Source organism: Bos mutus, chromosome 23 (genome assembly GCF_027580195.1).
Source record: "Bos mutus isolate GX-2022 chromosome 23, NWIPB_WYAK_1.1, whole genome shotgun sequence".
Taxonomy (NCBI): domain Eukaryota; kingdom Metazoa; phylum Chordata; class Mammalia; order Artiodactyla; family Bovidae; genus Bos; species Bos mutus.
The window spans coordinates 36110216-36127944 of record NC_091639.1 but is presented as its reverse complement, the minus strand read 5'-3'; the positions used below and the strand labels follow the sequence as shown (position 1 = coordinate 36127944).

The following is a 17729-nucleotide window of genomic DNA, read 5'->3' as shown; positions in this document are numbered from 1 at the left end:
GAATTTCAGGAGTAATTCATCTTCTCTCGTGATTCCCCACTTTCCAAATCGATTTACGATGGAGGTCCCTGACGTTGATTCCTTATGAAGCTAACATAAAAATGCACTAAAATGTAAGGACACTTCTCACCACCTTCCAGACCAGTCTGTGTCATCTCCCAATACACTTTCCCACTCCCCATCTTTCCACATAGTACTTCCTCTGCCTGTAACACTCTCCCCTTGTCTCAGCCTCAGTAATCTTGAGTAACTCAGCTCAGTCCTCTCAGACCCCCACCCCATCTTCCCCATTAGCCTTCTGTGTTAAATGACCCCCACCCTGGTTTCCAGGGCCCACAGTGGACAGTCCTACCACAGAGCAGTGGTCACCCTGCCTCTGGTATTAGACAGGCTATTACATGGAAGGCTTTTTGTTCAGTACTTTCAGGGCTCATAGCAGTGATTGGCATGGAGTAGGTGCTCATTAAATGCATGTGGAGTGGCTAAATGGGAAGCCAGTGAAGGCAGGAAGGTGTGTGTTTCATGATATGTTTGTTTATGTGCTGTGATCCCCTCTGTAAGGCAGAAGCTAGAATTTGGGGGCCTCGGTTACGGGAGCCCCGTGGCTTTAGGCATACAGCCAGGTGAAGTCACAAAGACCCAATCAAAGCAGGTTTCTCACTGATTTAAAATTTTAAGATTTAAGAAATTTAAAATCTTGGATTTTAAGAAATAAAATCATGAAACCCAAGTGGATGGGCCTGAAAGATGCAGGGCAAAGTCCAGGCTGGCTGGCAGGCAGGTGGCCCATCAGGAAGGTTCTTGAGGAGGTAAATGTTTCATGCTAATTTGAAAGCAGGAAATTGTTAGAAAGCAAACAAAGGGGAGCATCCAAATGGGAGAGAGACAGGAAGCAGGAGGGAGTGTGAAGAGCAGACCCACTGGCCGGAGAAGGGGTCTGAATTTTCAATCAGCGTCAGTGCTTGTCCAGTTCCCATCATTCCTGCCCACCCCTGGGGAGGAGTTGAGGCTTTCTCTTGGGACCTGAGGGCTGGGTCTGATCTGGGCTCTGCCTTCCAGCTGCACAGACCCCATCCCTCACCCCCTTTCCAAAACCCAGGACCTTGGGGCAGGGTGCGGATCTCTTTCTCTCCTTTTTTAAAGTTACAATTTATTGAGCACCTACTCTATGCCAGGCACTACACCAAATGCTTAATATCAATCAATATTTTCCAAAACTCCAAAAGACTAAGTTTTTTTAAAGGTCCAGACTGTCACAGACTGATACTATTTTTTAAAATATAGTGAGAATGATATCAGAAAAAATGAGGTTTGAAAAAGTAGATGTACAAAGTACAAGTGCACATTTTCATTAGATTCAACAGACTGAAAGTCGTATTTCATTAAATGGAGTCAGAACAAGGATGACAGGGGAAAAAAATAAAGTATTTTTAACCATATATATTGTTCATTGAAAGTGTATATACCTGCATGGTTTCTGCCCATGTCATTATCCGGTCCTGAGGTTCGGATGTTTGTGATCTGCATCTTGCTGAGGAAGAAGTAGAAGCCTAGGGAGCTTCTGTGACTCCCTCAAAGTCACCCCGTCTAGGTGGGGCTGGGAGATGAACCTGAATGCTGACCTGGAATGAAGCTCAGGACTCCAGACCATGGGCCTGTCTTGCCGGGTGGTCCATACAACCCTTCCTCTTGTTCTAGGAGCAGGAGGACCCCAACAAGCTGGCGACCAGCTGGCCTGACTACTACATCGACCGCATCAACTCCATGGCCGCGGTGAGCCTCACGCCTGTCCTGCCCCGGCCCCACCTGGAAGGGCTCCAAGGGGAATGGGCCTCATGTTCCCTTGCAGCCCACAACTGGGGATCAGCAGCTTTCCAGTTATTCCCAAGATTGTATCATGACCCCTCCATCCCTATAGAGTCCCCAAACTATTGAAACAGTGATTAATGATGTGTAGATCACCCAGGCTTGAGAAACAGGCTAATCATTCTCCCCATTTTACAGATGAGGAAAGTGAAGCCCAGGACTGGGACCTGGGTCTTCTTACAGCCTGACACTCTTGTCTCAGTAAACCATTTGGTGGAGCCTCATCCCTCCTGAGGCGAGGGTGGCCCCTGGTTCACAGGCAGGCTAGGGGTGCAGGGAGCTGGGAGACAGGCAGCCCAGCGCGACCTCTGCTGCTTTCTCTGACCTCAGATGCAGAGTCTGTACGCGTTTGATGAGGAGGAGACGGAGATGAGGAACCAAGTCGTGGAAGACCTGAAGACTGCCCTCCGGACACAGCCTATGAGGTGATGCCCCTTCCCTCGCTTCCTCTACATCCCTCCCCCAGTGGGCCCCTCAGCTTCTCGAAGCTTCACACAAAGCTCTGCTCCCATCCCAGGCCCCTTGGGACGCACTCTCAGCATCCCCTCCGGCTTACTTTACTCTCTTTCACATCTGGGCTCCCACTCCCCCCTCTCTCTCTGAGGAGCTGGGATGCTTCCAGAAGATGAGCATGTTGGGGAGGAGAGATGAACATAGGAAGATGAGGTAAACCTCCGGTCCAGAGGTGGGCATACGGGCAGGGTGCTCAAGAGCTCTGAGAAGGGAGGAGCCCCACCAGGGAGGTGAGAGTGGGTGAGAAATACTCGAGCCACTAGAGGGCGATGTGCTGTCTCCAGATGAGATTTCTCCATCCAGCGTGGGAGCAGGTAAGGAAGCAGGTGGTGGCTGTCTCCAGGGCTGAAAAGCACCTCTCCCTGCGTCCCAGGTCACATTGGGAAAGGGCCCAAGAGAGCCACAGGCTCCTCTCGTGTCTGGCAATGGGCTCATTCTGGCTTAGGGGAGGCAACTGTTAAATTTTCAGCAGTTTTGCAAGCTGCTTGTTAAAACTATGATTAAAATGTAAATTATATCAACTCATGATTTAAAAAATGATATAAAAACCAAAGGTAATTAAGAACTTGAAACTTATCACTCCTTAACTACCTGATGATTTGACGGCATTTTCCTATACACTGTCACGAGTGCCCACGGAAATCGCACCCGTTGTGTGTGCCTGGTGGGAATCTGTGAATTCTACATGTCTTCCCAGCTCCACGTTCAGTGGCATCACATGACTAGCTTGAAGTCAGCTGTGCTGGGAGTATTTATACCATGGAAATTGGCCAGCACCACAGTCAGGCCTGTTTCTTTCTCCAGAGGGCCAGTTGTTACCAACACACGAGTCTGCGTGTGGGTGTGTGGGGGTGTGGGGTGTGGGGGTGTGGGTGTGTGGGGGTGTGGGGGTGTGGGCGTGTGGGTGTGTGGGTGTGTGGGGGTGTGTGGGTGTGGGTGTGGTCTGGGCTGACCTTTCTGCCCCAGGAGCCTGGAAAGCGGAGCCTCAAGGAGAACAGGGGCTCCCTAACCCCTACTTGTTGCTCAGGCGGGGATGGGGTCTGATTTAGAGAGGGGATACAGGAAGGCTGAGAAAGTCAGGAAGTAGAAGGGTTGAGGGGGTGTTGCCCCTCGTCTCCCCCTTCCATTTGTTTTTCTTTCTGTTAATCAAATTCTGATGACAAATGTCACACATAGTCATGGTGGAAATTTTGTGGGATACATAAAAGTGTATAATAGAAAAAAGTAAATGATACCTGTTTTAAACAACTTAATGCATTCTGTTTTTCTAAGTATATTTATATAATCATGTAGAAACACTCACAGATGCCCTTGGAATCAAATGTATTCATTATATAGAGTGCTTCCCTCAGCTTCGTTTATGGCATGTCCTCAGATCATTAATTATTGTTCTACTAAATCAAGGGTTTTAAGCCTTTGTGTGTGTGTGTGTGTGTGTGTGTGTGTGTGTGTGTATGGATGCACACATGTGTGCCATGGATGACTTTGGTACCCAGGTGAAACCTATTGACTGCTTATTAGAACGATGTTTCTAAGTAATAAAGTAGATAGTAGGTAAGGTTTAAAAATGAGCCAATTAAATTGAAATACAGCCACCAAATTTTAAACATTTGTGAGATAGCAGTAAATGTACTGCTTTATGCCTTAAATAAAAAGAACTAGCAACCACCATAATTTTGAAGTGCTGATGAGTGGAAATGATATTTTGAGATATCTGTAACAGCTGCAATTTGAGATGAAAACAGCTGTGATTTCTTTGGGTGAGAAAGTCAGAAATTCTGGTAATGCCACTATATTTTATTGCTTACCTTCATCATTGAAAGAAATGCTAAATTCAAGGTTGCTGCTGCTGCTAAGTCGCTTCAGTCGTGTCCGACTCTGTGCAACCCCATAGACGGCAGCCCACCAGGCTCCCCCGTCCCTGGGATTCTCCAGGCAAGAACCCTGGAGTGGGTTGCCATTTCCTTTTCCAGTGCATGAAAGTGAAAAGTGAAAGTGAAGTCGCTCAGTCATGTCTGACTCCTAGTGACGCCATGGACTGCAGCCTACCAGGCTCCTCTGTCCATGGGATTCTCCAGGCAAGAGTACTGGAGTGGGGTGCCATTGCCTTCTCCGAATATTTTTTGTTTCCCATGGAAGTTGATTAGCCATAGACCCCTTAGGGGAACACATATTCCAGGTTAAGAACTCCTGCACGAAATGGTTTTTAGTGTTTTTTGCTAACATTTAAGCTAACTCAGATGTTTTCTTAGGGATCCCTTAAAGAGTGCCTTCCCCAGTCTTGATCCCTCAATGCAGTGACTGATGGCTCCCCTCTCTGGAAGTCTTCCTTGTCTGCTTGTAATTCTCTTCATTCCCATCCTCACTGGTGATGAGTCTTCAGGTTTAACAGCGATGATAATTATCCTAATAATTATCATAATCATCCCTTTCACGTATATACCTTCATAGTTGTGTCACTGACAGTCAGTGATGTGCAAATGCACAGTATTTAAAATGCAAACAAGACGTGAGTCCCTTGTGGGGTGGTAAGGATTTTAGAGCTTTGTTGTGGTTCAGTTGTTAAGTGATGTCCAACTCTTTGTGACCTCATAGACTGCAGCACACCAGGCTTCCCTGTCCTTCAGTATCCCCCAGGGTTTGCTCAAACTTATGTCCAACCATCTCATCCTCTGTCACCCCTTCTCCTGCCCTCAATCCTTCCCAGCATCAGAGTCTTTTCCAAAGAGTTGGCTCTTCACATCAGGTGGCCAAAGTATTGGAGATTCAGCATCGTTTTTTCTAATGAATATTCAGGATGGATTTCCTTTAGGATTGGCTGGTTTGGTCTCCTTGCAGTCCAAGGGGCTCTTTAAAAGTCTTCACCAGCACCACAGTTCTAAAGCATAAGCTCTTCAGTGCTTTGAAAGTGAAAGTGTTAGTTGCTCAGTCATGTCCGACTCTTTGCAACCCTGTGGACTGTAGCCTGCCAGGCTCTTCTGTCCATGGGATTCTCCAGGCAAGAATACTGGAGTGGGTTGCCATTTCCTTCTCCAGCAGATCTTCCCTACCCAGGAATCGAACGCAGGTCTCCTGCATTGCAGGTAGATTCTTTACTATCTGAGCCATCAGGGAAGCCCTAATAAGTTGACCATATAGCAACCATGGAGGGATTAGTGCTTTAGATAAACCTTACGAGTGAACCAAATGGCTTCTGTAGGTGGGACACAGTGGTCCCTAGATAAAGGGTAGCTATTTGCAAAATGCAGACCGAATAATATGCAAATACAGGATACCTGTTTGGCTGACGGCTCTGGTCTGGGCAGGTTTGTGACCCGCTTCATCGAGTTGGAGGGCTTGACCTGTCTGCTGAACTTCCTCCGGAGCATGGACCACGCCACCTGCGAGAGCCGCATCCACACCTCCCTCATTGGCTGCATCAAGGCGCTGATGAACAACTCGCAGGGGCGGGCGCACGTGCTGGCGCAGCCCGAGGCCATCAGCACCATCGCCCAGAGCCTGCGCACGGAGAACAGCAAGACCAAGGTGGCCGTGCTGGAGATCCTGGGCGCTGTGTGCCTGGTGCCCGGCGGCCACAAAAAGGTGCTGCAGGCCATGCTCCACTACCAGGTGTATGCAGCTGAGCGGACGCGCTTCCAGGTGAGGACCTGGGAGAGGGCCTGTGTAAGAAGCCCCGAGGGCCCTTAAGAGAGCGCAGTTTGGCTGGGATAATGCACTCTTACCTAGACCGTGGGTTCCTAGAGGATAGGACATTGCTCCGCTTCATTTTTGTGGCTCTACAACTCTGAGCCCAGTACCTGGCTCAGATAGGGGCTCCATCAAGAATTATTGAATTGAATGCCATTGCTCGAATCAAGATTTTAGGCTTCAGAACTTCCCTGGTGGTGCAGTGGTTAAGACTCTGCACTTCCACTGCAGGGACACTGGTTCAGTCCTTAGTCAGGGAACTAAGATCCCACATGCTGCTCGGCGTGGCCAGGTAAAATAAAAGGTGTTAGGGCCTAAGCCTGGACCAGTGCCTACTTTGGGGACACTGGGACCAGTCCCAGGAGCTCAGGCCATGCTAGTGTCTTTTCTTCTCCCTGACTGTGCCAGTAAAGAGACAGACAAGAAGTATAGTGTCTTGGTACAGAGTAAGTCTCAGTAGATGTGACCTGTCATCACAAACTTTATGGTTTGCCCACCAGAATTGACTACATGCTTATTCTGTCATCAAACATTTTAAAGCACCCACTCTGTTTGGAAAGTGACCCTCGACCCTTTGCAGAATATACAAAGGAGATGAAAAGTAGAAACCATGCTATTAAGGAGCTGAGAGTGAATATAGTTACTCTCTGTATCCTCTGGGGTTCCTCCTCCAGGACCCTCACAGGTAGCAAAATCTGTGCATCCTCAAATCTCTTACAGTTGTGCAGTATTTGCGTATAACCTATGCACATCCTTCTGTATACTTTAAGTCATCTCTGGATTACTTATAATACCTACTATAATATAAATGCTCTGTAAATAACTGTAAATAAAATATAAATGCTATGTAAACAGTTGTCAGTTCACAGCAAATTCAAATTTTGCCTTTTTAATCTTTCTGAAATATAAAATATATATGTATATATTATGTTTTAATGTGGGGTCGGTTGAACCCATGGATATGGAGGGCTGATGAGCTGTAAACAGCTGTAAAGTGCTGAAACAGCATTTTGGCATCACCCAGCAAAATACAGCAAGTCCCCAGGGCTGAGTGGGAGAGGAATAAGGCAGGACTGGGGCTGAGATGTGGAGAGGCAAAGCACGCTCCTTGGAAAAGGTGGACTTAGAGAATGTTCGAGATGAGTTAGATAGATCGGGTACAGAGAATGAATGCAGCGTTCTGGGTGGTTGGAACGGTGGGAGCAAAGGTGTGAGGCTGGACCTGTAGGATCCTGATCCCTCCCTTCTTTTCGGTCCTGCCTTTCCATCCAGACCCTCCTGAACGAGCTGGACCGGAGTCTGGGCCGATACCGGGATGAAGTGAACCTGAAAACAGCCATCATGTCCTTCATCAACGCTGTCCTCAATGCTGGCGCCGGAGAGGTGAGGCCTCTCCTCCGTGTCCTTGCTGTGCTCTGACTTTCTGGCCCTGGGAAGAGGGCGTGAGTGCTGCCTGGGGAAGTGGCAGAGGGTCGGTGTGGCTGCCAGTGCCGTCATCGTGTCTTCAGATTGTCTGTATCATGTCTTGCCCCCTGCACTGGACGCCAAGAAAGAGGGGCTCCTGGGGAGCTCCCTGCATGGGTGGCGTCGTGGCTTATGTGTGCCATGGTCAAAACCCAAGCTTGTCTGGCTGATGATGGCTTAGGATGGCGGGGGATCACTTATAGGAGGAGGACAAGTGTTGGCCCTTCTTTCTCAAGCTTTCCAAAGACCTGTTTCTGGACTGATTGCTGAGTTAGCTAGTCATAGTCTTCTAGCATCTTCTGTTAGGATGTGTGACTTCTGATTTTCCTTCAGAATGGGGTCAGAAATGGGATTCGCAGACCTTAAAAATAGAAGAACGGATGAACTTAAAGAGCAGGTGAACTCCCCAATTCTCAGGCAGTCTGATGCCTTGGTGAAGGTCAGCTTGTTGAAGGTCAAAAGGGGCAACTTAATGATCTCTTCTTTCCCCTGTTTTCTGCCAGCATACTATCTTTTTTTTTTTTCCCCCCCATCCCATCCTGATGACCTGACTTAGGTGAGGTAGGTTGAGGGAATTACCTGTCCCTAAGATGCTGACATCACCTGGGTCAGTACCAGCTATTTATCCTGACATCTGTTCTGATCAGTTGCTAACCATATCTCATTAGGTAGTTTTTATGAATATCATTCTTGTTAGGTAGGTAATGTTATGCCCATTTAACTGATGAGAAAACTAAGCCTTCTGCAGAGTCAAAAAACTGTTAAGTGACAGAGCAGGGATTGGAACCAAGATCTGTCTGGTTCCAAAGCGTGTGCTCTGTATCACTCTTCAGCACCGCTCTTTGAGGCCAAAATCTTAGAGAAAGCTGGTGAAGGACTTAAAGGAAGTGAGGCAGGAGAGCTGAAGCGCATGACTAACAGGTGAAAGGGTGTCTCCTCCCACCCCCTCCTTGCTGCTCTGGGACCTGAAGCAGTTCCGATGCATTTGCTGCTGGGGGTGTGGTGGAACCGGAGTGGCCGTGAGGGGACTACTGGGGGACTCTTGCAGAAATGGACACCAGCCGGTGAGCCTAGTACCCCCTTGGTGACCCCCAGGATAACCTGGAGTTCCGTCTGCATCTGCGGTACGAGTTCCTGATGCTGGGGATACAGCCCGTGATTGACAAACTCCGGCAGCACGAGAATGCCATCCTGGACAAGTAAGGCCCAAGCCACCCATTCCCACCGCAAACCTATGGGGAAAGCACCTCAGTGGGGGATGGCCGAGAACCTCAGAGAGGCTTCTGTTCCCTGGGAGACCACCTGCCACACCCAGCATCAGTTCAGGAGCAGCTCTGGGTCTGGGGGAGAGGTGGATGACGGCTCTCCCACCCCCTGTCCCACATCACCTGTGTCCCCTCCTGGCCTCCTCGCCAACCTCCTGTCTCATCTCTGATGTTAGAGGCAGGTGGACCCAGTGGTCCTCTGCCGTGGCAGTACCAATCCTGGGGGGAATTTGGAAATGTAGGGGTGTTCTTCGGTTTTCAAACTGGATGGGGGAGGCACTACTTGCATTGGTTGTAGGGAGCCAGGAACGCCAAACATCCACCGTGCCCTCCTGCTCAGCAGAGACCCGCCCCTCAAGGTGCAAGCCATCAAGGCCTTTGTTGACTGAAGAGCACAATGACGCTCCTGTGTATCACCAGTGGGCCCCTCTGGTCCACCCCCTTCACACAGGCTATTTTATTACACTAGGTCTTAAGGGAGAGTGGATGGGTGGATGGATCCTTTTGCAGTGGAGTGGAGGAGGGGATGGGGCAGAAAATGACAGATTGGCTTTGAGTGGAGACCTAGGATGGTCTGAGAACACTGGGGAAGGTCAACCTAGGGCAGTGATCCTTGACTGTGGGTGATTTCACCCCCCCTCCCAACCCAGGGAACATTTGGCAGCACCTGGAGACATTTTTGGTCATCACAACTCAAAGAGGAGGGCGCTGCAGGCATCTGGTGGTAGAGGTCAGGGATGCTGGTACATGTCCTTCAACCCACAGGTCCACCTCCCCCCACAGAGTCAGGGATGATCCAGCCGCAAATGTCAACCCGGGAAAGCCTGATTGAAGGTCATGGGACCCTGGGTTGGCCTCTCCAGGGACAGGCATGAGATCCTATAAAGGATGAGAGTGTTGACTTACAGGAAGCTAACTTCTTTCTCGTTTTGCCTTGGCCTCATTTGCATGAAGCCTTCAGATTTAGTCATTTCAGAGGCTTACAGGGGCTGTAACCCTCACCCAGCGCTGACCTGGCGGTCATGTCTACTTCCTCTATCCCCCCATCCCATCTAGGCATTTGGACTTCTTCGAGATGGTCCGGAATGAGGATGACTTGGAGCTGGCCAGGAGGTTTGACATGGTGAGAAGCCTGCAAAGGCAGGACAACTGCAGTGGGTCCTGACTCCTGTGCTGTGTGTTAGCCTGGTTCCCTGGTGGTGCCACCATGGCCGGGTCTCACTTCTGGAGCCCTGGCACTATAGTGGCTCTATAGGGCCTCGCCTTAAACTGGGAGAGCATCTCCCCTGGAGGAGACTACAACCCCCAAAGGAAGGAGAGACAATTCTTACACACGGCTACCCTTGAATGCCTCCTCTGGGATGACTTTATCCCTGTCTTCCAGTAATCTGAGTCACCTTTCCCCATTGCTAACCTGATCCTGCTTAGCAAACAAAATCATTTCCATGTGAGCCTTGGTAACCCTGAAAATACACACACCTGCTGCTTTAATATGGTGCTAGAAAATCCCTGTCCAAATAGAGACCTACTTTAGGCTGGTGCTTCAGTGGCCAAGCACCATCCTTTTTGATTCTGAAAAGAGCCCCAGATATAAAGAGAAGGATACCAATGTTCCAGAGGACCAGCGGCTTCTTGCTGTCACACAACTGCAGAGTTGTTCTGGCGTTTGCACCCAAGCTGTGGATCTAGGCCATGTGCTCCTGGAGTCAGCCAGGCCCTGCTTCCTCCTCTTAGTTTGAATCAGTAGTTCTCAACTAGGGGCGAGTTTACTTCCCTTGGGGGCATCTACAATGTTTAGAGATGTTCTTAGCTGTCACAGCAGGTGTGAGGAGGATGCCCCTGCATCTGGTAGATGTAGGGCTAAGATGCTGCTAAGTCATCTGCAGTGAACAGGGCAGCCCCTCACCCCCACGGATAAAGAACCATCTAGTTCAAGATGCTGGTGGTGCCAAGGCTGGGGAACCCTGGTTTATATAATTAGCACATCTCTCTCCTCCTTTTCTCTGCCCTTCTCTTTTTCTAAGTCTGGACCAGAGGCAGGGAAGGAATGCAGTCCTGTAGGATGGGGCTCAGTGGATGGAAACAGGGTCGTCTCCCCGTCTCTTCTCTTCCCCGCTCCTTCCCCTCCCCTCGCCCCATTCACTGTGCCCCCCACACCCTCAGGTCCCCCCTCTCTTCTCTTCCCCGCTCCTTCCCCTCCCCTCGCCCCATTCACTGTGCGCCCCACACCCTCAGGTCCCCCCCTCTCTTCTCTTCCCTGCTCCTTCCCTTCCCCTCGCCCCATTCACTGTGCCCCCCACACCCTCAGGTCCACGTTGACACCAAGAGTGCTTCCCAGATGTTTGAGCTGATCCACAAGAAGCTGAAGCACACGGAGGCCTACCCATGCCTGCTGTCCGTCCTGCACCACTGCCTACAGATGCCCTGTGAGTAGCACCCTGCCCTTGGCCAGTCTGAGCCCTTGGTCCGGGGCATCTTGAGAAAAGGTGTCAGAAGCTCCCAGGGTAGGGGTGTCTCCCCGTGTCTCCCTCCTGGCCCAATTGTACCCCAGTTCCCAGGAGGTCGGACTGGAGGACTCAGGCCCCTACTCTACCTGTCCTCCTTGGAGTCAGGACTCCCACTGTCCCCAGCACAGGGGCTGAGGATCAGCCCTGAGCAATGCCAACATCCTGGACCAACACGCAGAACTTGATCCCTGCTGAATCAAACAGCCCTGACTGCCAGCTCGTGGCAGCGTTGTGATGGGCCTTCTCGGGGCGTTCCAGAAAGAAGTTTCATGCTTGCAGGAGCAGTACAGCTGCGGAGTGGAGGTTGTGGCAATCACGTGAAAGCAAACTCGTTGCTTTGTTTTTAAAGATTTTATCAACTCTTCCATCTAACCCTGGCTGGCTCCCACCCTAGCGCCCTTTTTCCTGCCTCACTTTACAAATACCAAATGACCGTGTCTATAGGAGCAGGTGCTAAACTCTTAAGATCCAGGTGTGTGCAGTGACCAAATAAATTATGCAGAGTTACTAGTAGCCACCCCAGTGTGCGATCTGAAATGAGTTGGAGCTGCACCATTTGGTATTTAAGCTCTTCGTAAAATAGCAGATTTGGAAACTGGCATGGACCAATAAAATGGTCACCCCAGACGGACTCTCTTTAGTGGTGGTGATGATGCTGGTGTTGGTAATCAGGCAGTGCTGAAAAGTACAATTTATTGTTGCCCACTCAGGGCTGGGTCAGAGAAGGCAATGGCACCCCACTCCAGTACTCTTGCCTGGAAAATCCCATGGGCGGAGTAGCCTGGTAGGCTGCAGTCTGTGGGGTCGCTAAGAGTCGGACACGACTGAGTGACGTCACTTTCACTTTTCACTTTCATGCATTGGAGAAGGAAATGGCAACCCACTCCAGTGTTCTTGCCTGGAGAATCCCAGGGACGGGGGAGCCTGGTGGGCTGCCGTCTATGGGGTCACACAGAGTCGGACATGACTGAAGTGACTTAGCAGTAGCAGCAGGGCTGGGTGTGATGGGAGATTTATATAGTATCTCTAAATCTCAAAATGGCTTAAGGCATGTGTTCTATTATCTACGTCCTTACAGTGGGGGAGCCTGAGAATCAGACAGTCTTTACATATGAAAGAATTTTGTTTCTTTGGAGTCAGGACTTAATTTTTAAATTTTTTTAAGAGGAATTTTTTTTTCAAAAATATTTATTTGGCTGTACTGGGTCTTAGGTGCAGCATGCAGGATCAAGTTCCCTGACCAATAGTTGAACCCAGGGCCCGCCCGCCCCCATTGGGAGCGTGGAGTCTTAGCCGCTGGACCACCAGGGAAGTCCCCAGGGGTCAGGGCTGTAGATGAATCACGTTCTACTTCTGTGAGCACAGGCTTTACCCTGTGAAAGGAAATGGAAGACATTATCATTTTGCAATGCATGTGCCAGTGGAGGGATGGGAGGATGGACAGAGTGGCCTGGACCAGGAAGCTGCCTGTTCTCCAAAACCCAGTCTAGAAGGTCTTGGTGAAAGACTTGAGAATTCTGACTTCTGCTCCCATGAGTGTTTGGTACTCCAAGGGCATTGTGAATGGGTCCCCCTAGTCTGCCTCAAAATGGAGCTGTGCAGACATGACCTTCCTCCTTGTAGGCATTATGGTCTGCCTTTGAGGTCAGGATCTTGCTGTTTGACCCCCACCTTGGTGGTCAGTAGAAACACAGTACTTGGATTATGAACCCAGGAAGAGGAGCCTGTGGCGATCCCATGAAAAGAAAGTCCTTCTCCAGCCAGACTAAATTAGGGCAGACAGCAGTAGGGCCCTGTAGAAATAGGCACAACCCACTCAATGCCTTTGCCTTCACAGTTCAGGGTCACCTTCACCGAAAAATCTGCCTGGATTCCAAGACTGCTTCTCCAGCCCATTCTGACCCCCATCTCAGTACACACCTGTAATTATTTTCCATTCCTGTAGGACAATATCATCAATAAACCTAGAGCCTTTGATTTTTTAAAAAAGTTTCCCTAGAGACTTCATTATTCAGCATGTAATGTTTGGAGCAGATTTACTTTCTTGAATGTGCTTTTCTAAGATAATTGTTAAAAAAAAAAAAAAGCAATTTGCATTCCTAAGGCATGGGATGCTCAGGGTACCAACAGGGAAGAAGGCAGCCAGAAAGCATTTCAGGGAGTAGAGAAATATATCTAGAGGGTTGACACATTCATAAAAGGTCAGTTGCAGATCAGCAAGAAATGATAGGATTTATGAGCCTTCATTATCAGCAATCACATTTCCTCCTCCATCATCCGGGGAGCTTGCTGAGGAGATTGCTTTCTTCCCCAGCCTGGCCCCAGGCGGTGACCCTAGGGCAGGGCCCCAGGGGGCTCTGCAGCTCAGTCAAGATAGGATGTCTTTCGTTCTGCAGACAAGCGAAACGGTGGCTACTTCCAGCAGTGGCAACTCCTGGACCGCATCCTGCAGCAGATTGTCCTCCAGGATGAGAGGGGCGTGGATCCTGACCAGGCTCCCTTGGAGAACTTCAATGTCAAGAACATCGTCAACATGTGAGCAGTGGCCATCCCTTACCTGTCTTTGTCTTCCTTCCCCATCTCTCTCCTCCTTGGCGTCTCACCAGCAAAATCTCAGCTCCCTCTCTCAAACCCAGACAGGGCTCCAGATGGGCCCTGGGCCAAAGCATCCAATAGAACTGCCTGAGATAGCAGAAACGGTCTCTATGCACACTGTCTAAACGTGGCCCCTGGGCGCTTGACCCATGGTTAGTGTGACTGAGAAACTGAGTTTTACGTTTTATTTCGTTTTCATTAAGTCCATGGGGTCGCTGAGGGTCAGACACGACTGAGCGACTTCACTTTCACTTTTCACTTTCATGCATTGGAGAAAGAAATGGTAACCCACTCCAGTGTTCTTGCCTGGAGAATCCCAGGGACGGGGGAGCCTGGTGGGCTGCCGTCTATGGGGCTGCACAGAGTCGGACACGACTGAAGTGACTTAGCAGCAGCAGCAGCCATGTGACATGTGGCTGGTTACCACCATATTGGATAGTAGAGGTTTATAGAGGGTGCTTACCGCTCCCCATGATCCACGTGCATGGAGTGGATTGAGGGAGACAGCAGTGTAACACGGAGGAAGAGTCAGCAACCTATGGCTGTGGGCTAGCCCCCATCCTCCAGTTTGTTTTGTGTGGTCCGTGAGCTAAGAGTAGTTTTACATTTTAAAAGAGTTGTTAAAATCACGCACGAGACGCTGCAGCAGAGACCTCACATATGAAACCTAAAATAGTTACTCTGGCCCTTTAGAGATGGTCTGCCGACCACTGAAAATAGAGCATGACAATTGAATTATTGGAAAAGGATGTCAGAGCCTAAGGTCTCTGGCTTATCATCTTTGACTCACCCTGGGTGTAAAGAAACACCAAGAAATGAGTTTACAGTTGCATCAGTTAATAACCAGGCCTCATGTTAACACACTTAGTTTTAATTTTAAAGTTTTGCTTTCAGTATCAGTCTGAGTCTGCTGCCCTTAAGGAGATACATTGGCTCTCAATGATTCATTGTGCTGCATTGCGAAGCCAAGTAGAAAATGATTTTTGAACCGTTCATGCTACTGTTTTCATTTGCACAAACAGCCAGGTGTTAAAGTCAAAATCCTAACTGGTACGCTGGGAGAACACAGCTAGTAATCCAAAGGCAGCTTTATTAGGAAACCGTTTAATTTAATTTTTATTTTATATTGGAGTATAGTTGATTTACAATGTTGTGTTACTTTCAGGGGTGCAACAGAGTGATTTCGTTATACGTAAACATGTATCTATCTATTCTTTTCCAAATTCGTTTCCATATAGGTTGTTACAGAATATTGAGTGGAGTTCTCTGTGCTATACAGTAAATCCTTGTTGACTGCCTATTTTATATATGGTAGTGTGTATATGTTAATCCAAGACCTAATTTATTCCCTCATCTTTCCCTTTTGTCAACCTTACGTTTGTTTTCTGTGTCTGTGAGTCTGTTTCTGTTTATAAGCTCATGTGTATCATTTTTTATATTTCACATATAAGTGATATCACATGGTATTTGTCTTTCTCTGCCTGACTTACTTCACTTAGTATGATAATCCCTAGGTCTGTCCATGTTACTATAAATGGCATTTCATTCTTTTTTTTGGCTGAGTAATATTCCATTTTCTATATATACCATATCTTCTTTATCTATTCCTCTCTTGATGGACATTTAGGTTGCTCCATGTCTTGGCTATTATAAATAGTGAAAACAGCTTGATTTGTTATCTTCTGCTTGTTCTATACACTATTTAGTGGGGAAGCTTCTCCTCTGCTGAGGATGACAACTCCTCAGGTGCAGTGAACTTTTTGCTGCTTCTTGGACAATAAGAGTCCTAGGCTCACTTTCAGACACCAATATAGTCTCAAAGCTGCAAGTAGAAGGGCTAGTCTTAGATGTGAATCAGCATTCTAGATTTGATTCAGCCTTAAATCTCTTTCCTTCCTGGGTTGGAGCTGGAAGCTGCAGTGGGAAGAGTGAGTGAGTGTGTGTGTGTGTGTGTGTGTGTGTGTGTGAGCGTGATGATTGGCTTCTTTCTCTGTTCTCTTTCTCTTCCAGCCCCTTCTATCCCCTCCTTTCATCTAGCTAACCATTTTCTGAACCCCCACCAGAGGGAGCATGGGGCAGGAAGGAAAAATGGGAAAAGGCCCTGCTTGATCAGGTAACTTAGTAAAGAGGTTTCCTGCTCTCTGGGTTTAGCACATGGATAAAGAGATGACGTATATCCCTGGGGTCTTCAGATGTTCCTTGCTGGGTGCCTCTCACTACAAAACCCTGGTCACTGGCTAAGCCTGTTTTTCTTTTTTCCCTCCAAGCCTGCCTGGTACCATCCCTTCTATCAGACCCTGGTTCAGTGGCTATACAGTGCACTGACTCAATGGACATGAGTTTGAGCAAGCTCTGGGAGATGGTGAAGGACAGGGAAGCCTGGCATGCTGCAGTCCATGGGGTCACAAAGAGTCGGACGTGACTGAGGGACTGAACAGCAACAGTCCATGTAGACTCATGTTGTCAAAGTGTCCACTTTTCTCCCAGGTGCATTTTTTGGATGAGACTTACAACAGCTTCAGCCGACTTCCTCCATGATGCTCTCTGACTCATGAGCAACCCTCATGCAATCTCTTATACTAACAAATTCTTGGAGTGCCATGGGTACCAGCCCCCCTCTGGACCTGCCTTGTCTCAGTCCACCATGCCTCCCTCCTAGTAGCAGGGCACGTGGGTCAGACTCTCTGGATGGGTGCAAGGAAGTCACTTCCTCTGGGGGCACTGAAGGAGAGCCTCCCTGTACCCACCCTCCCCAAACCTCCCCACCAAGGGAGGATGGCAATAGCTTGCTCCAGAGAAATCTCTTCATAAATTATTTCCTCCTTCATACCTTACCCCCTCTTTATTTTATTTTATATTTGTTTATCTGGCTGCTCTGGGACTTAGTTGTGGCATGTGGGGTCTAGTTCCCTGACCAGGGATGGAACCCCGGCCCCCTGCATTAAAAGCATGGAGCCTTAACCACCAGACCACCAGGGAAGTCCTTCGTCCTCTGGAGAAGGACACACATGCATTCACATCCTCTCTTCCCATTTCCTTAACCACTGGACCACTGAGGAAGTCCCTGGTCTGGTTGAGGAGGCCAAGAATCATGGATCTGTCTCCTCCATGCTTCCAGATTTACAAAAGGAATGATGATTGGGCTCTCACCTTGAAACTTCACCTCTCATACGTTGATGTATCTGGGTACAGCCCTCATTTAAACCCCACATAATGAGAGTTTGACATGAATAGGGCGTATGACTTAGACACCCTCTGCCCACTCACTCTGAGTTGCTGGGGTGAGTGATTTCTCTTGCTGTAACAGACTGGAAGTCTGAACCATGGTAAGACTGATATTTTGACCTCTCTCAGATGCAAGGACCTATTATTACAAAGGGGTACAAATCATCGTACAACTAGGGGAAACCTGGGACATCGTCCTAGCTTGACGAGTTAGCTTCATCTTCTTTATCACAGAGGGGTTGGACTCTAAAGGTGCTTTCACTTTCTCAGCCCATAGAGAGACAGGTGATGAGACCTTGTCAGGGGTGGGACCTGGAGAGACACCTGGAGAGTCAGAACCCTAGCCTCCTAGCTGCACAGATTGGAGATCAGGGCACCAATGTGGGGAACTGGAAGGTGCCATGCCCTCTGGGAAGCTATGAGCCAACAGTCAACAGATCCTTCTCTCAACCCCCTCACCCCAACCCCAGGCTCATCAATGAGAATGAAGTGAAACAGTGGCGAGACCAGGCAGAGAAGTTCCGGAAAGGTGAGGGGCTCTGCCTAAACCCACCACCTGCTCCCCACCCTTCCCTGCCCACCCCAGGATCATCCCATCTCCTACATT

At 48.9% G+C, this 17729-nt stretch overlaps 1 protein-coding gene across 5 annotated transcripts in view; it reads left to right on the top strand.

The window, feature by feature from the left end:
- Nucleotides 1-17729, top strand: part of DAAM2 (dishevelled associated activator of morphogenesis 2) — a 136290-nt gene that overhangs the window by 90687 nt on the left and 27874 nt on the right. For all 5 annotated transcript variants that reach the window (XM_070360999.1, XM_070360995.1, XM_070360996.1 and 2 more), the window contains exons 4-12: nucleotides 1699-1773; nucleotides 2197-2291; nucleotides 5685-6018; nucleotides 7339-7449; nucleotides 8626-8729; nucleotides 9852-9918; nucleotides 11104-11221; nucleotides 13699-13837; nucleotides 17593-17651. In XM_070360999.1, coding sequence (XP_070217100.1) covers nucleotides 1699-1773; nucleotides 2197-2291; nucleotides 5685-6018; nucleotides 7339-7449; nucleotides 8626-8729; nucleotides 9852-9918; nucleotides 11104-11221; nucleotides 13699-13837; nucleotides 17593-17651 — 1102 coding nt within the window. The remainder of the gene's footprint in view (nucleotides 1-1698; nucleotides 1774-2196; nucleotides 2292-5684; nucleotides 6019-7338; nucleotides 7450-8625; nucleotides 8730-9851; nucleotides 9919-11103; nucleotides 11222-13698; nucleotides 13838-17592; nucleotides 17652-17729) is intronic.